Source organism: Neopsephotus bourkii, unplaced genomic scaffold (genome assembly GCF_033783945.1).
Source record: "Neopsephotus bourkii isolate Nb327-2 ecotype Australia unplaced genomic scaffold, CSIRO-AGI_Nbou_v1 NB_1707, whole genome shotgun sequence".
NCBI classification, from domain to species: domain Eukaryota; kingdom Metazoa; phylum Chordata; class Aves; order Psittaciformes; family Psittacidae; genus Neopsephotus; species Neopsephotus bourkii.
Genome location: NW_026902181.1, coordinates 6,787,570 through 6,805,620, shown reverse-complemented (window position 1 = coordinate 6,805,620; position 18,051 = coordinate 6,787,570). Strand labels below are relative to the sequence as shown.

Below are 18,051 nucleotides of genomic sequence, written 5' to 3'. Positions count from 1 at the left end.
AAAAGAGTAAAAAAATAAAAAGGGTGGCTGTATAAATTTTTACATTCTTAAAAAGCCATGCAAGAGATTTATGGTAAAATCTTAATCAGATGTGCATTTTCTCGTCTTGATTTTATACTTAATTCTCTCTCTAAGCAAACTCCAACCCTTTCTTATTTCAGTACAAAACCCCGGCCTTGTCTAGACAAAAGCCGGTTGTGATTAGCAGAGGTGTGCTTCTCAATACTGAGTGTGTGTAGGGGTATATTCATGCCTCTGATATGTTAATGTGTTTCCTGCTCCTGTATGGGTTGCAGGGCTTCTGTATGCAGACCTCAGATTGGAATTGCATGCATGTAGAAAAAATAATTTTACAGACTTTGAGTGTATATTGAAAGGCTGTTTGCTTGCATGGTTATGCAGACCTCCTCTATGGCTGCACATTGGTGCCACCTGCTTGCAGGAAGGAATGAGTGAACTCCCCTATTCAGGAAAAAAAAAATCAAGGCGAGGCCTCAACATCTGTTCTGGCTTTATTGTTTGGTGTGGGCTGTGGGCAAAAAGGACTCTGCTTTTGCTTTTCTGCCAGCTCTTAAACTGGAAAGGCATCTTGGATCAGATGTTTTCTTAAAGTTTAAAATAAAAAAATGCAAAGATGTGAAGTTCAAACTTAAGATGGATTGAACTTGATTACCTTAAGAAAATGAAACTGTATTGCTAGCCATGCTTTTTCTCATTTTGTCTTCCAGTTCTTCTAATGGTAATAATTTTTATCACTGCAAAGTGACCTTTGTAGTCATTGCTGGATGATTAATCTTTAACTGGGTAATTTTTAAAGCAATATTTTTCACACAGTTGTAACGTGTGATACCGTGAGGTTTTGTAGCACAGCACCCACAGTTATCCTGAGGCAATGAGGCCCTTCAGCCTGCGTTTCTAGTGCTGCTGCTCTGTACAGAAACCCAAATAGTCACCTTTGTTTCCTTAGGCAGATACAGAAATGCCCTTAGAACTTTATTTGCATATAGATTACAGTGCCAGCCGGGTGTAGTCATGTATAGGAAGAGCAGCAGTTAGCTGCTTAATTTATAACTTCTTAATTAAAAAACATTCCTCATGCAAGATTCCAGTCTAAAATGTTCTGCATTTCATGCTGCTATAGTGTGTACAAAGATGGCATTTGTATGAGGTACCAGCTACTATATCTAGGCAGTCCTGCTGACTCAGGGTGAAGTCACATGCAGAAGGAAGTGGAGATGGGCAGCAGAGTTCTTCAAATGTCTTTGAGTTGCTGCTTGGGACACCAGTGCCAGCAGTGGAGAAAGAAGGTGGAAGAAGTTGTTCTTCCGACTCTGAATTTTGTTTGAATCGTCTTGTGCCGAATAGGTATTTTGTTGTATCGCTGTTGTGTATTTACAATTGCATTGTGAGCCTGAGTAATATCAATGGACCAGTGAGAGTGAAGTTTTTTAAACTATGGGAGCCAGTGCCTCCCATGTCTTACTTTGCTTAACAGTCATCATGGGTACTGTAGACGGGGGATTTTACCTTGTGTGATAAATACAAGGTCTGCATTGATTAAAAATAATAATAAATAAAAAAGCAGGGTGGGGAATGTAAGCACTTGTTTAATCACTTTGTTAGAAATAAATACACTTAGACTTGGTCCAAAACTGCTTTAAGCAGTATTCAACAGCTAAATTGTTGTATGTCAGCTCCAGCTCTTTCCAACAATATCTGTTCTACTTCGGGTATTATACAGTGCATGTTTAATATATAGTCTGGGGGTTACATATTAAAAGGAGGGTGTTTTAGTATTTTAAACCTGTAATATGTGATTTAAAAATGAGCTAGTACCAGTTATGGGGGAACTGGTAAGCGCTGTTAGTAATGTTAGCCTTTGTAGGTGGGAATTTTTGCCATCCTTTAGCTTGGGGTTTTTGGTTGTGTAAACTTTACTAACTTTGTGAAATATGTTATTTAGATCTGGAAATCTTCTCTTGCCTGTTGCCTTGCAAAAGATCACTACCCGAAGAATTCTGTGTACTTCTATGTAAAGTACTTCTTAAACTTGGATTTGCACATTTGCCTTCCAGAGAAGGTGGAGAGAAGTGTTTATCAGTAGCAGGTACCTGACAGTGGATATACTTTGCTGAGTTACCTTTTGCCGCCTAAATAACAGAAGTACTGACTAGCAGCAGGTTCCCACTCTCCATGGTGTGTTGCTGAGCTCTCACATAGTCATGCTAGTGTGTTTTGCTTTGAAATTCAGAGGGCTTCAATAGCTCTGAAATGCCTTGTGCTAACAGCAAAAACATCAGAGACTATTGAAAGGGTTGTGGTGAGGGAAGAATGCTGGAGGGTGCTGGGCAGGGCTTCACCGTGATTTGGGCAGGATGGAGCTGGGAGCAAAGTGTATCTTGGCTTTAGCTGGAGGTGAGGATTGTCTCTCTGAGGGGTCAGTATAGGTGCCAAAAGCAAAGCGTGAAGCGCTCTTGAATGGCTTACAGCTGCAGCTGGAATATGCAGCATCCTTAGGGAGAGCTGTGAGACAGAGCAGCTCTCAAGTGCAGGAACTCAAGTGGGAGCTGGCACTGCTGCCTTGCACAGAAGCAAAATAGGCAACAGAGTGGTGACTCTTTGAGAGAGAGAGGCCTCGGCTCCCGCTGAGTTTATTCTGGCACATTTCTTTAACTTGGAGAAGAAAAATAAAATGGGATGTGTCATCTGGAGCTGTGCAACACTGGGCTCATGCTTGCTGGTGGTCTCCATTGCCATCCTGCTTGCTCTTCATGTACTCTTGTCATTCCAGCAGCAGTCCTTAAGACAGCTTAAGCTGGTGCTGTGATGAGAAGAGTGTCCTGCCTATTCCTGCTTCTTTATTACTCTTCCTTGTCCCTTAGGATATGTGTAGAATAAGAATTGATACAAGCTAAAGCTAACAGCTTTTCTTTTTTGTTTTTTTACTTTTTCCTCTTTTTCTTTTTTTAAGCTTGGGTAGATCCCCTGTTTTGGTTTCAAGGTGCTGGTGGAAAGGGAAACAGCCTCCTTCCTTCCCTGTCTTCTGCAGTGGGGCTGCTGAACCATTGCATTGGGGTGAAGGCAGAAAAGCCTCTGTTCACATGGGCCTGCGGCTCCCTGTTCCACTCCCTCAGCTGCTTGTCTCATCTTGCAGCCCACTGATTAGATTTAATGACAGGGGGAAATGCTGTTCGCTTTCTATTTTGCCAGGTTACTTTTAGGGGAGTATTTCTGGCTTGTAGGGGTAAATGCCAGAGTCAACATAGGATGGGGGGAAAGGCAGGGAGTATGTGTCAGGAGAGCAGAGAAACTGCTGGCTGAGCAGGACCTGCCTGCCTTTCAGAAATGTTGAGGTGTTGGTCAGATGCAAGCTAGGAAGTGCAAGCTTCACCCTTTGGCCTTTTGACTTAGCTCTTCAGAGGCTCTTAGTTCATCACACCAGAAGGAGATTCAGGAGGGATGAAGGGAGTGCCAGGCATGGCTTTCCTTGTGTATTGATCCCAGCTGCTCCATGGCTAACTTGAAACTGGGGAGGGGGCTCAGAAGGATGGGGAAGGTACTTCATGTATGTGGTACAGTGGCCATTGGTAGTTTCTGTTTGATGACATGCCCGTTTCACTTTCTCTGTCAGGTGTCCTGACTTCACAGCAGCCTGATAGAGATGGTGATAGAAGCACACTTTCTGCTTTCAGCCTGTCTTTGTTGTCCATTTGCAGCAACTCTGCTGAGCATGGTGGCTGAGGAGCCTGCAGGGCACATGTGTTACATACTGGCTCTCTTGCAATGCTCTGGACAGAGCCTGAACAAAGATCTGTGGTTTCATGTAAGCACAAGTGTATTCATGATGACAAACTCTACAGCAAGTTCAACACTGACCTTACTTGTGCAGTCCTGATTCAGCACCTGTGTAACCTTGCTTTGCATTAGAGAAGATACAGTTAGGGTATCTGCAAAAGAACCCCGTGAATGTGAGGGGACACATGCCTATTTCTTGGTGTAGGGAAGAGGGTGAAGGCCCAGGGTTTAAGCTAATAGGTGCATCAGAGGACTCGCAAGGGTGTTTAGGGCTTTGGTGTCTTTTAAGAACTTCCTTGCAAGTTCTACTTTTTGTCTCTGTTTCTGCAGTGTCCTGGCAGAGTTGACCCTCCACTCTAACTTCGACTAAATGCAGTAGAGGACTGTGCCTCTGGAGGAAGAGAATGGGTTTTAAGAGTGGGGTTTTTTTTGTTTGGTGGTTTGTTTTTTTTGTGTGTGTTTATTTTGTTTTGGGTTTTGTTTGTTTTTTGGGGGGGTTTATTTGGTTGGGTTTTTTTGTTTCATTTTTGTTAAATCTCTTTGCTCTCGCTTTACTCTTTGGTCTCCTGTGTGAGCTGGAATCAGTTGGGTATGGGGTCTAAGGTGGATTCACCCCTAAGGCTTTTGTGGCTGGTAGTGGGAGAGCAGGACTGATATCTTGTATGCAAGTGAAAATGGGACAGACAATTGGCTTGGAGTGAGGCTCTCGCATATAGTAACCTTTATAGCAGGGAGAAGACATGCCTTAAAGACTTACTACAGATTTTATTTCTTTTTAATTTTCAATCAGCCTAATGCATCTTGGAGTCTGAACTGAGTGCTGCTGCTGGTTGAAACCTCTGTCTTGTTTTAATATGGGGCAGTCTTGTGACAGCTTTCCAGAAGTTGGGGAGGAGCCATAGCTGCTGCAGGCTGGGGTTTCATGTCTCGCAGTGTGCTGCTTTAGCATGTCCTAGGCCTGTGCCTAGTATGTGCAGCCCACAGATGGAGAGCCTCAGCCTACAGGCAGAAGTGATAGGAACTCCAGTGGTGCTCTCTCCTGTGCAAATCAACACATTCTTGCACACTGTGGTCAGTTGCATGGTGGTGGTGATACCTGTCCCCACAGCTTGGGGGTGGGGAAGGGGCCAGAGAGGGGGAAGCCTTCACACCTTTTTAGAATAATGTTGATGGGATACATGGGTGTTGTGCCCTGCCTCATCTCCTGCCTTACACAGCTGAACTGTTTGGGATTGTGAAATAAACCACATGTGTAAATGAGAGCAGCTTTGAAAGTACTGTTTTCTTCATAACGTGAGTTTTAACCTGGATCAGTTCCTTCCTGTGGTTCAGTGTGTAGTGCATGGGGTAAGGGTATGGTTTGGGGACGAGGGAAGAGCACAATTCTGTGCCTGGCTGGGGTTGTACATATGTGCTGCTTGTAGTAGGAGGTCTTCCTCTTGGGGATTCTTCCATGGGACAAATGGGAAGGCCAGCAGTGGGAAAGTGATTATACACTGTAAGGTTACGTAACAGCTGTGATAAGGAGCTAATGGCTATGGCAGAGACTTTAAAAATACTTGGTGGGTAGCCTAGATGAAAATGCAGGATTAACTGAAATGTCACATCATCTTGTCTGCCAATATATAGCTTCTCTGGACACAAGTTGCGCTGATTTAACTGCAGTTTCTTAGACAGGCAAGCCCCATTGATCCTAATTTCGTCTGTCCCCCTGAAAAAGAGTAATCTTTGCCCTGTTTGTATGGCTATTTTATATGATATATATATATATACATAACACGGATTAAATTTAATTAGCTCTTATCTTAGTCACTGAAGTGTGGACTATGTGAATTCACCCTAGTATCCTTTGTCCAGAAGCAGGGGACAGGAGAGGGGATTCCACCCTGTTGGAAGGCTGGCAGCTGTGCTTGAAAAGATGCAGGAAAGGGGTGTAATAACTCTTCTTCTCTAAGCCCCCTCTTCTCTTGTGGCTGTTGCTCTGAAATGACGATTTCCATTTGTTTCCAGTTTCTGAGCAAGTTCTTAAGCTTTTTCTTACTATGTCGTGTACTTGTGAGACCTCACTTGGAGTGTTATGTACAGTTCTGGTGTCCTCAACATAAAAAGGACATGGAACTGTTGGAACAAGTCCAGAGGAGGGCCACAAGGATGATCAAGGGACCGGAGCACCTCCCATATGAAGATAGGCTGAGAAAGTTGGGGCTGTTCAGCCTGGAAAAGTATGCCTGGAGACCTCATAGCAGCCTTCCAGTATCTGAAGGGGGCTTACAAGGATGCTGGGGGTGGACTCTTCATTAGGGACTGTAGCGATAGGACAAGGGGTGACAGGTTAAAACTTAAACGAGGGAAGTTTTGATTGGATATAAGGAAGAAATTCTTTACTGTAAGGGTGGTGAGGCACTGGAATGGGTTGTCCAGGGAAGGTGAACGCTCCATCCCTGGCAGCGTTCAAGACCAGGTTGGACAGAGCCTTGGGTGGCATGGTTTAGTGTGAGGTGTTCCTGCACATGGCAGGGGGGTCGTGACTAGATGATCTTAAGGTCCTTTTGCATCCCTAACAATTCTATAATACTATGATGGGGTCAGTACTGGACTCTGAAGAGTGCATGTTGTATCTGCTTTCATGTGAAGGATGGTAAATGTGGGGCCTGTGGGCTTGAGAAGCAGCAATGGGGAGGAGGTGTTGCTTGAAGGTGGAGGAGCTGGGTGGCAGGCTAAATCTTGGCCTTAGGGAGGGAGTCTTGGTCTCTGTGGATGTTAGAGGAACACACCTGGCCGCACCCCCTACCCTTCTATGTGTGTTGACCTATAGATGGTTCTGTTCTTTGCAGAGAAGCATGAGTTTTAACTTAATCCTACTGCATGTCTTGCACTGGCCTCTACCTGTGTTAAGCAACAAGGGTTGAGGGTGGACAGGTGGGCTGGGTTGGAGAGGCAGAGCTGGAGATGTTGTGGGAATACCAGAGGTGCTGCTTCGTACCCATTTACAAGCGCAGTGTAACTTGGCTGGTGATTGCTACCACGAGGCTGGAGGGAGGCAGAGGGGAATAAGCTGGGCTGTGGGAGCTGGGCAGAAGTGGGTCCTGAGGATTGTGTGCAGAGCCTGTTATCTGCAGGTGGTTCCTGCTCTGGGTGTGAGGCCCAGGAGACTGGATGGCCTTGGTTCATAGGGAGGGGATTTGGGGCTGGAAGGAGGTAGCTCCTAACCCAAGACACTCTCTTTGTAAAGGGAGGTCCTGGGCGCCTAAGAGGGGAGCTGTGATGGAGGACAAGGAACATATTTCACCCACCCTGCTTGTGTGCCATGAGGTCTCACAGTACCTCCCTGCACTGGTCGTCACCTCCCAGGGCTTGCTGCAGTTCACAGCCAGGAATGCTGTGGCGCTCCCTCTGCAGTGCCCCAAAGCGTAACTTGGGGTTTTAACCATGGGAGGTGAAACTTCACCCATCTTGCTGTAAGTGAGCTGAGCTAGCGGTGTTCTGCTCCTGGAAGGCGCAGCTGGGCTGGGGAGCAGGCTCAGCCTGCGAAACTAGGAGGAAATGTTTCTCTTTTCCCAGGTTAGGTGGGTTTTTCTGGTTCAGCAAGCGAGACTGTGGTAAAGACAGGCTGACAATCTGCCTAGTGTTAATCCTTGCTGGCAGATTTTGGGCATCAGGCTCCCAAACTGCAGTGGGATACTGGGAATGTCATGGGATCTTTTGTTTTGAGGTTGTAGTTTGAAATGCAGACACCCTTCGTGTTCTGTGTATAGACCTGATCTTCACACCCATCTCTTACCACCAGAGGCTGTCTCCTCTCATCCCTCCTTTTCTGCCTAGTGTAGAAACTAAAGAACATGCACAGTGCCCTTAAAAAACCTCCACAAGAAACAACACACCAAACTGTGTGAAAGATAATCATGGGGTTTGTATTGAAACAAAGTAATTGTTAGTTTAATGTGCATTGCTGACAACTGGTTATTTTTAATACATGCTATTTGAGCTTTAAATTTAATGTGAAAATATTTTTGTCATCTAAACCCTGACTGTTGCTGGCTGAGCAGGTTTCAGGTTAAAAACAGTAGTCAAACCATGAGCGTTCATAGCACTGTAGTGTAATTTTGTGTTACTAGATCTTTCTTGGCCTGTTTGTTTAAAGCATCATGAAGTGGTGATGTGTCTAATTGCACAGTGCGGAGAAACTAGCATTGTGTTGAAATATTGCATAAAACTTCAATGTTATGTGTTGTTTTGTAGTACTGTAGGCACTCGTTCATAACAAGACCTGCAAGTTGCTCTCGGCCAGGGCGGGTAGTTGAGCTGACTGTGTGCGTGCTGACTCAGTGGAGTGAGTTTCTTTCTCTTCTCATCCTCCTTCTCTTTTGCTTGCAACTAAACAGCAGCAGATTCACTAGAACTTATTGTTGACATGTACTGTGAGGTTGCTTTTTCAAGCTACGTGCAGCAGGGCTCTTCACTTGAGATTTTCAGAGGTCTCGTGCCTGCTAGGTGTTAGGCTGGTTAAAAACGGATTTGCTTTCTGAGTGTGGGCATGTGTACGCAGCGTGCGTGTAAATGCACAAGAATTTCTCTGGAGCAGTTGAACAGAGGACCTGATTCTGACCTGGGGGACCCAGTGCCATCTGGCTGGGCATTCCTGTCTGTCTGGGGGATGGAGGCATAGGAGGGCTGCTGGGGCAAGAGAGGTGTTCAGAAGTGAAATCTGGGAGGTTCATGCTTGTGTCAACCCTGAAGTGTTATTTATCTGGGGTAGGCACAAGCATGTTAGCCATTTAGTTGAACAGTACAGTCTCATGATGTCAGGGACTTGGAGCTGCTGCCTCAGCCTAGCTCCTCCCTCCTCCTTCTTTCATTTAATGATGGCTGGAAGAAAAATAATCAAGCATGCTGGAAGAGAAGCATTAATTAACTTTTAATTTAGGTCTAACGTATGCCTCTTGGTATACTGCATGAAAGTGAGTGTGCAGTATCTGTCATGTTATATAGGGGGTGATGCACTGAAGAAAGGAGGAAAAGCCTCAGGTCTGCATGAAAGATGGGGCTTTAACTCTGCAGATTTTTTTTTTAATCCTGATTAAAAGTTGATGATGTGTGATATGTTGCTTTTGTATCCATTTTGCATCTGAAAAGGCTTTGTCTGTAACTTGGTTTTTATCTGTTTTCTCTTAAGCTAAACTTGCAAGGCGAAGTCAAGAGAGGGAGAATCTCGGCATGCTGGTCTGGTCACCTAACCAGAATCTGTCTGAAGCAAAATGTAAGTCTCTTCAAATACTTTTATTCACCTCTTTCCTTACATATATCACTTAAAAAATGCAAAGTTGCCACTTTCAGTAGCAGGGTTATGTCTGTGACCTTTACATTATGATTTGAAATTAATTTGAAAAAAACCTACACAGCAATCCCCCAGAAGAGTTTCATTCCCCACTGGGCAACTGCTTAAAGCATCAAATCCACGGAAAGCTGGAAACACGACACACTTTCTTTGCTGTGAATTCTTTAAGATACTTACCCATAGGCCTACACAATCTGCTCCCCCCCCCCCCCCCCCCGAATGTGCCAGAAATAACTGGGGAGAGCAAAATGAAAAGTATTTGTGGGGGGAGCAGGTGGGGAAGAGATATATGGTAATTAGTAGTACCTTTTCCTCATAACGACACAAATAAAATCCACATCTGGAGCCCATAGAGGTTTAAATGCCAGAACAGTTGTAGTGCCTTGGAATTCCATGTGAGGGCAATTACCAGTGCTCTGTGTGTGTCTGGGAACAAGCCTCTGTGCTGCTGCCAGATGGCAGAACTAGTGTTTGAAAGGTTTGTCTAGCTACAGTTCTCCTCATGACTCCTTGATCAAGGACTCCTTGATTAAAGGGCTGCTGTTTGAATGCAGTAACTAAACCTAAGTGCTTTTTTGGGAGGGAGCTGAAAGGAGCTATTTTTTGACTTTGTCCTCATACTTCTCTTTTTTTTTTTTTTCCATTTGTGATTCTGGGGCTCATAAGAATCTTGCATTGTTTGTGGTGGCACTGTTAGGTTGATAACCTGGTTTTCTCCTAGACCCGAAGGTTAAACTGTATCACAAGACACTTCTGAAGATGTAGTGGCAAATTGTCAGCAGAGATGGTGCACAAACTGGCTCTGTCGTGAAAGGGTCTGGGCTCTTCCCTTGTGCATTTGTTCCATTGAGCAAGTTGCCCCTTAAATTATAGAAGGGTGATGGTACTGTGATGTACAGGTAAAAGGGCTTTGCAAGGATCATGTCTGCCTTCTCTCTTGCCAGTGGTGCCTTGGCTGCTCCCTGCTGGCTATTGGATGCTGAACTAAATAAGACTGATGAGGACACAGATATATTTGGCAGTTATCTACAGCTGGAAATGTATAAAAAGGTGTAAGAGCAAGAAACTTTTACTTCCACCAAAAAGAACTACTGTTCATGGGTTTCCTGTGATGCAGAGGATTCCTGTAGCTGCCTCTCAAGTCTTGAGAGTCTTTTGAGTCTCAGCTCAGGTTTGCAACATTTAACTCCTGCTTGATAGGAAATGGATTTCTTTGAGAGGGAAGAAAGAATGGAGGAAGAAAAGAAGTAAAGATATGCAGAACTAAGTAAAATAATCTGTGACTGAATGTGCTGTGGCAATTGGCACAAAAATATGCAAGGATACTATGGAGCATAAAAAGGCTATAGGATCTGCTAAGAAGATGTCATGAACCTAAGAGGTAATTAAAAATGTAGTATGACATAGATGAATAAAAACTAGGTGGAAATTGGCTGTTGCTGGTGTAGTAAAAACATTAAGGAAAACAATATGGATATAGGAAGAGGGGACAAGAAGAAATTCCTTGAAAGACTCAATTTTAGTGGAGTGTGGACTCCACAGTGACTTCCGCTTACAAAAAAGATGCAAAGAAAATGCTTCATATGGTGCTTGGGAGAGAGAAATACGCTTTTGTGTCATACATTACACACAATATCTCCTAGGTGCCTAATGGATACAGAAGGATGGAGTTGTGAAATTCAGCATCTAGTAGTAGTGAAAAAACAACAAAGGAGCACTGGGAGAAGTGGTTGAGCGGACCTTGGAGTGGCAGGAAAACTCCAGCAGATGGGGAGAGGGCAGTTGTGCAGGGAATGAGTGAACAGGGTAAGAATGTACGGGTTGGTTGTTGCTTTGTCTTGTGTCAGGTTGAGCTGACAATACTGAAAGGTACTGGTTACTCCTGTCTCTCTCTGGTGTTACTTAAAAATGAACTGTGAAAAACAAATCCTGCTGAAGGTAGCTGCTTTTGTTCTTTTCGAGACTAGAAATGAACCTTAGAAATAACATTATAGCTTTACTGTATTCAGCCAGCTGTTAGGCATTGATTGCCTGAGTCTGATTCAGTCCACCTCCCTTTCAAAAGAAGGAAATGTCCTCCAAAATACCAGTGCTCTGCAATGGCTGTAGAGCACTTATTAAATATATTACAAGCAGAGTTCCCTAATACTTTTTTTTTTTTTTATGGCTTTTGATGAAAGAACATCAGGGGGCAGGTCGCTTCAGCTACTCTTGGGTTCACTGACAAGTCTTGGCATTGCTGATAGTGAATCCTAGTTAAATGGTGTCCATAGGGCTATGTAACAGGACCGATAATTATCAGTCAACATTTCCACCAGTGACAGGGAAATTGGTATGGAATCGCTGTGGAGAGAAACTGAGGATGAGCCAGACTGACAGGATGGTAAATAAATGAGTGCTACTGGTAGTATTGTGAAGTGCATAGGGTCTTTTCCTAACTTGGGCTGATGCAATTCAATGGGCTTCTAATGGTCCAACTGCAGGATTATGAATCACAGTACTGAAAGCTCTGGCCTTCTGCATCAAGGCTGATGTTAAGAAAAAAATGGCTTGGAGAGCAATTTTTGGGGGCACAGTGGGCAAGTAATTCAACAAGGCTTACCTGTGTCTTGCTTGATCCGAAGGATGATGTCTGTAAAGAGTGAGGTAGTCACTAGAACTGTTTACTGCCTCTGTACCCAGCAGCATTCAGGAAAATTAACCTAAGGATAGTGGCTTTAGTGTTGGACAACTGAGAAAATGATGGAGATGGAAGCTACTGAAATGAAGCAAACTCCATCTGTTTAGCTTACTGAAAAGACTCAAAGGGGACTACTGTCAGGTATTTTCTCAAAGGGAAATTTTGACAGTAAGAGACATGCATAATACAAAATAGATGGCTGCAAACTAAGTCCACATTAATTTAAATGAAATGCCTGAGTGTGGGGGTTGTTTTTTTTGGTGATTGACTGTTGGAAGTTACCCAGGGAAGTGATGGATTCTCTGTTTCTTGATGCCTTTCTGTGATGTGTATGTTGTCCTTGGTGGGGGAAATAATTGGCAGTGTGAAATAGCAAGTGGTAGGAGCTGTAGCGCACACAAGGCTGGTGTAGCCCCTTGTTTTGTAAGTATTGTGAATTCTAGCTAGCATGTCCATTCTTAATATCATTGTTCAAGTTGAAGTGTAGGTGATCAAATCTTTCCGATCAGCAGCATCCTTTCCAACTTTCCAGTCAGTTGCTACCTGTGTCTAGTTGCTTCCATTTGTACTCCAAAACCTTTAATCCATCTTGTGCCTGTTCTTGTGGTGAACTCCTTAAATCACAGGGCTTCTCTCTGTTCCTGTGGCTGGGGCTCAATGGGAAGGTGGACATTAGTGCTGCCCAAGTTAGCTCTCCACTCAAAGTGAACTGCTAGCTCTCATGAGCACGAAAGTTCTGTGCAGTCAGTGAAACTCTTGGAAGCCACCTCCATTAAAGGTGAATCTGTGCTACAAAACACTGAGCAGATCTGTGACAATGCTCAGAGCAATGCATGCTGATAGGTTTGGCAGAGGGCTGGCCAAACTGGTGGAGGTTGTGGGAGGGTCCTCTGTAGGCTGCTGAAACGAATCCTGGAAAGACCAGTGTGTCAGCCAAGACCTGTTGGATATCTGCATGCCTGATGTTCCAGGCTCATACAATTAGTTAAAGCTTGTTCGGGTCCTGTGTACCCTATATGTAGGAGCAATGCTTTAATCATGTTGGAGAGACCTTTTGCCTGGATGCCGTGAAATGAGGGATGTGGTAGAGAAGATTACAACAAACAAAAGTATGTGTGGCACATTGATCACTTTCTGTCCCATGCTTTGTTAACCATTAATCGTGGGTACAAACCACTTACTGCCCTGCCCATATTAATATCAAAGTTGAATGCTGCCATCATGTTCCATATCAATTGCCAGAGTTCTGCCTCTGAGGGGTGGCCTGCATAGCAGTTGCCACCATTAGTATTTCACAAAGTTAACTCAAAGGTAGAAGCTTGTCCTCTTTTGAAGAAGAAAAAAGTAAATGTCACTGTGCAGTAACTAAGCATTTGGATTTGAAATAACTGTGCTCCTCTTCCAGCACACATGTACCTTGTGTGCTGTGACTGGTAGTGTACCTCTCTTCCGAAGAGATCGCTCTCAAAAATGAGACTCCTGAGAGGCTCTTGGGGGCTTGATGCCACAGAGGACAACTCTACTGGCTATGCTGGGACTCTGTCATGGAGAATGAGGAGGAAGAATGAGGCCTTGAGCAAGGTGACCTTGAGAAGCAGGATCAGCTAGGTAGAAGACAGCATGTGCTCTCTTTGAATGGCACATGGGGAAGGAGGGGGGGAAATAGTGAAAAACGCATTGTAATGATGCTGTGGAAACCCTGCACAGGATAGAGCTGGGCCAGCATGAAGCTATTAATAAAACAGCAGTGCCTCTCTCTGTGCCAAGTACACCAATGGGTGGAACCATAAAAATGACATTGAGTTGGTTTAGAAATGAGCAAGTGCTGGCATGCTGCAGCTGCCCAGGAACAAGGGATAGAAACCAAGTGGGGTGATAGGATGTGATGATTGCTTTTATGCATCTGCAGTTCAAAGGTGAATTACAAGAGGAGAAACATGTATTGTTTTGCTAGTGATAAGCTCTGTTTTGAAAGTAATTTTTCTGCTTTCTCCCTGACAGACTGTGTGCCAGTAGATAGTTTTGGTTTCTTACTGATGTCTTGGTGGGTGTCTCCAGTGAATTTGAAGTTTATGGGATGGTACTGTCCCTTGTAACCGTGGACTGGGTCCACTGGTCTTGCACTGCTGTTTGTTTGACCTGATGGTTATCAGCATACCAATTTTTCATCAGTCCCTCTTTCCATTACCCTGTGGCATCTCTTCCTGTGAGGCCGGAGCTGGCTCCCTGCTTTACATTATGTCTGACTTGGTGCACTTAGAATTTGGACAACTTCCTTCCCCGTACCAAGGGGAGGTGGAAGTGCCAGGGGACAGAGACAAAGGAATGCCAAAATTTATTATGTGCTTGGCCAAACCCCATGGCCTGGGGGGAAAAAGAAAGTCCTTAAATGTGCTGCTAAACCTGATGCTGGGAAGGCAGCAGTGTGCCAGCTGAGGCTCATATGGAGGAAGAAGTGCTGGTTGCTATGGCTACCAAGGATATTAACCCTGTGATGTCTGGATGGACAGTGTTTAGTTAACTGTACTGCAGGCTAAGTAATGGTTTGGAAGCTTGTAGCAGTGGTGCTCCACTCTAAGGAGCTGCAAGTTGGCATTCAGGATCTCAAAAGCCTGTGTCCCAACCAAGTCTGTGTGTCCTGGTCATTAGTGTCTCAACAGCCGCCTTTGGGTGAGAGTGAGTTTTGGTAGCTGTCCTCTGTTACGAAGGTGAGGTAAGTCCCAAAATTTTGGGGGGCAGGTTTAAGTGGCCAGTCTGTCTCCACAGCTGTAGTTCAAGGGGTAATTATGCATTGAACAGGCTATGATTATTTTTCTGTTTCCCTTTTAGAGGGGATGTGAAACCAGCCTGGAAATTGCCTTTGTCTGATTTTTTTCCAGCTTAAAATGTCTACCAGAGTAGAGGAGAGGAAAAGGTTTGGCTTCTCAGGTTGCTGGGTGTGTTTGATCATGCTTTGTGTGGCAAGTCTCTTTTTTGAGTATGTAGCTGAGCCATAACTGTTTTAAGAAGGTCTTCTGCTTGGTTTTATTCTTTCACCCTTGACTCACTTATTTTGGCCTGTGAATTCTGTGAACATATGACTCCATTAACTATCGTCATCAGTGCTCATTTTCCTTGGAGTGCAGGGTGCCCTAGGAATAAATAAATAAATGTGAGTGGAAAACCACAAATGGGAGAGAGTAGGCTGCAGATAAATGTTGATCTGAAAATCTCCATTTTAGAAAATGAAGCCCCTATTTAACAGGATACATTTAAAATGGAAGGGATTAGTGCTTCAGCAGTACCCGAGAGCCACCCTTCCTCAGGCAGCAGCAGTGAGGGAGAGGATGTAGTGTTGTGTGTATTCAACTTCAGCAAAGCTGCTTTTTAAGACCCTCCTCCTCATTCTCCTGCAAACAGTATACTTGAAACAGTTGGAATTGTAATGTTATTTTTGGTCTTCTCTCACTTCCAACCCCTGTTGTTTCTGTGAACTGCTCTATAACGCAACCCCACCAAAGGTTGTCTTGGTGCTCAGTGAGCATGCAGCCACCTTGGTCAGGGATGGGAATGTGGGAGCAGAAATGGCTGAATAGTCTCAAACTTAGCTGCATTTCTCCTTTGTTTGTCATCTGCTGTGCTATTTGCTGTTGCAGTGCTGTGTGGAAATCTCGGAGCAGCTCTTTCATCATTATTGCTGCAGATTGATATTTCTGGATCCTGAATGCATATTTAAATTGAGGTTTTTAACCCTTTCACAGCAGTGGTTTGTATTGGAGCCAAGAAAACAGTTTAGGTTGAAAGGACTGGGGTGTATGTGTTTGGGATGGATTTCAGCAGATTGTGGCTTGTTTCTTGGTTTGGTGGGGTTTTTTATTTTGGTATTCTTTTTGGTTGTGTTTTTGTTGTTGTTGTTGTTGTTGTTTTTTTTCTTTTCAAAAAGAGCCTGCAAACAAAAAAGCTCAAAGAAAAGAATGTGTTGAGGAGTATCCAGGAAAGAATGCCTTATCTAAGGTGGCTGCATTATCCTGAAGGAATTTTTGCTGCTGTGCTGGAGGGGGGGCTTAGTCACCATTTTTTTCATGTGCCTTGGTCTCTCCTGCCACCTGTTTGTTCCTCCTTTTTACTGCAGTCTGAAACAGGCCTTCTCTGACTGTGTCAAGATGACCCAGTTTGAACATGTCTGCTGCCGTGACTGTTGCTGCTGCTGCAGGGATTGAACTAGAGCTGGGGCTAAAAGAACCTTTTTTTCCTGACAGAAGTTTAGAGACAAGATGGGGTGGATGTAATGGAGTGATAAAGCAGTGTTAAGAGTTACCTTGGCAGTGAGCCTTCATCGGAAATAGGTCTGGGAGCAGTCTCAGCCAGCCTGGTAGGTGCTGTGTGAGTTGTAGGACCAGTATGACAAGAACTAGCAGGCTGCAGCTACTTGCTGCTTGAACCCAGCCCTGGGATAGGCTCAGTGTGCTCCAGTCTTGCTGTTCCTGGTGGGAATGGGAGGCTTGGAGCATTTCAGAGGACTAGGTCATTGTTCCTGACCTCTCTTACTGTAGCTGTGAGGGAAAATAGGGAAGATCAGGGAACTGGAGGACAACTTTTTTATTATTATCTATTTATTTTTCTGTAGAGCAAGATTGGTCAACAAATGCAACCAAGAAGTGCATGTTTATAAGGATGTGATGGGAGCTGTGTGCAGGCAGGGAGGAGCTCTTATGGGATATGCCCCCTGCTGAGGAATCCTTAGGGGAGGACATGGCTGTAACCGCTGGCTGTGGTGAGTTTGTATACTGCTGAGTGTGACCTTTACAGAGGTGCTAGTGCAGGAGGCAGAGTAGCTAGGTTTTCTTAAGGACATATGTCAGAGCTTCCCTCACCCTAATGTGTCTGTGGTGGCCTTATGTGTTCTAATTAGGAGCCACTCCCACTGGTTATTTTCTCTGTACTCTTATTTTTGCACTTCATGTTGAGTTACTTTCCTAATCATGTGCTTCTCATGCAGATTCATATTATGGCAGGCTGGTAGTGAATTTTCTGGCACTGCAAGGATTAGTAGTTATACATAATAAATTATCAGTAAGGACTGGGCTTCTAAGTTCTGGCTAAAAGCTGTGACCACCTACCACTGATACCCCAAGAACTAGTTACTGGCATTGGTGACTTTTCTGCTGTCTCTTAGGATCATCCTTGAAAGCTGAGGTCCTGTATGTAATCCATATTTCAGGATGTGCTTTATGAATCTGTAACTTGATTTTTTTTTTCTAAATTGATTTAATTTGTATCCATTAACATAATGATATTTTGGTTTAGCAGCTGTTAAAGAACATGTCCAAGATCTGGCTGTGTCAGCTTGTTGTCTTTCTATATGGACTTCTTGGAAGGATCAAAAACATTTTTTTGTACCTCTTTGGTTTCAGACCAGAGTAGGTTTCTAGGAAGCAATCAAGTGCAAGAATGGATGTATTGTGTGTTAGTGTCTCCTAAAGGCTGGCCTGCCTACAATAGGGCAATATGTGTTTGACTGAAAGTAGCTTCTGATTTTCAGTGGAGAAAGGGCTCTTCACCTAGACCTTGTTGCCCAGGTTCTCATGTTGTGTGAGGTAAGGCATCCAAAATTTCATGAACCACTGTACCTTAACCTGTAGTAGGTGCTTATTTATGTTGCCTTAGTTCATAGCCTGCTTTATTAAGTGATTAAGCAGCTGTTTATCATGCAGCTGAACTGTTCTTGCAGGAAGCAGGAATAGAAACTTGCAGGAGAGGGACTGAGAAGACATCTGGGGGACAGAGCCACAACTGCTCTTGAGATAGGCTGTGTTCTTCAGGTTGTATTGGAAGTCTTTTCAAAATACTGTATGTATTGGAAGTCTTTTCAAAACAAGTTCTAGACCTAACGTTTTCATTCTTGGCACCCAGATGTAGTAGTGCAATCAAGTGGAGTTGTGGGAATGCCCTTGCCTTCTCAGAAGGGGCCAGGCCTAGACATCTGAAAATAAGTTTTTAACTGTGCATGTGGAAGGGACAAAAGCATCTCAGTAATACTTCAGAACATACAACTGAAGGATTAGTTTTCCTCCAACATTAAGCAGCCTTCACTTAGTCCCTATCATTCTTAATCTAATTTTGCTGGAAGCAAGTTTCATGAAACTTGTTAAAGAGTGCAGAGGTCACGTGGATTGCTGAGACTATTATTATGTTATTCATATAGCTCACTTTGGAAGTGAGGCGCTGGCTGCAAAAAACACTGAAATAGTAAGTGGTGCTT

The 18,051-nt window shown here is 44.1% G+C and overlaps 1 protein-coding gene across 2 annotated transcripts in view; it reads left to right on the top strand.

Moving 5' to 3' along the window:
• RCOR1 (REST corepressor 1) overlaps positions 1–18,051 on the top strand; it is an 85,380-nt gene that overhangs the window by 34,517 nt on the left and 32,812 nt on the right. For both annotated transcript variants that reach the window (XM_061376394.1, XM_061376395.1), the window contains one exon: positions 8,969–9,052. In XM_061376394.1, the coding sequence (XP_061232378.1) occupies positions 8,969–9,052 (84 nt within the window). The remainder of the gene's footprint in view (positions 1–8,968; positions 9,053–18,051) is intronic.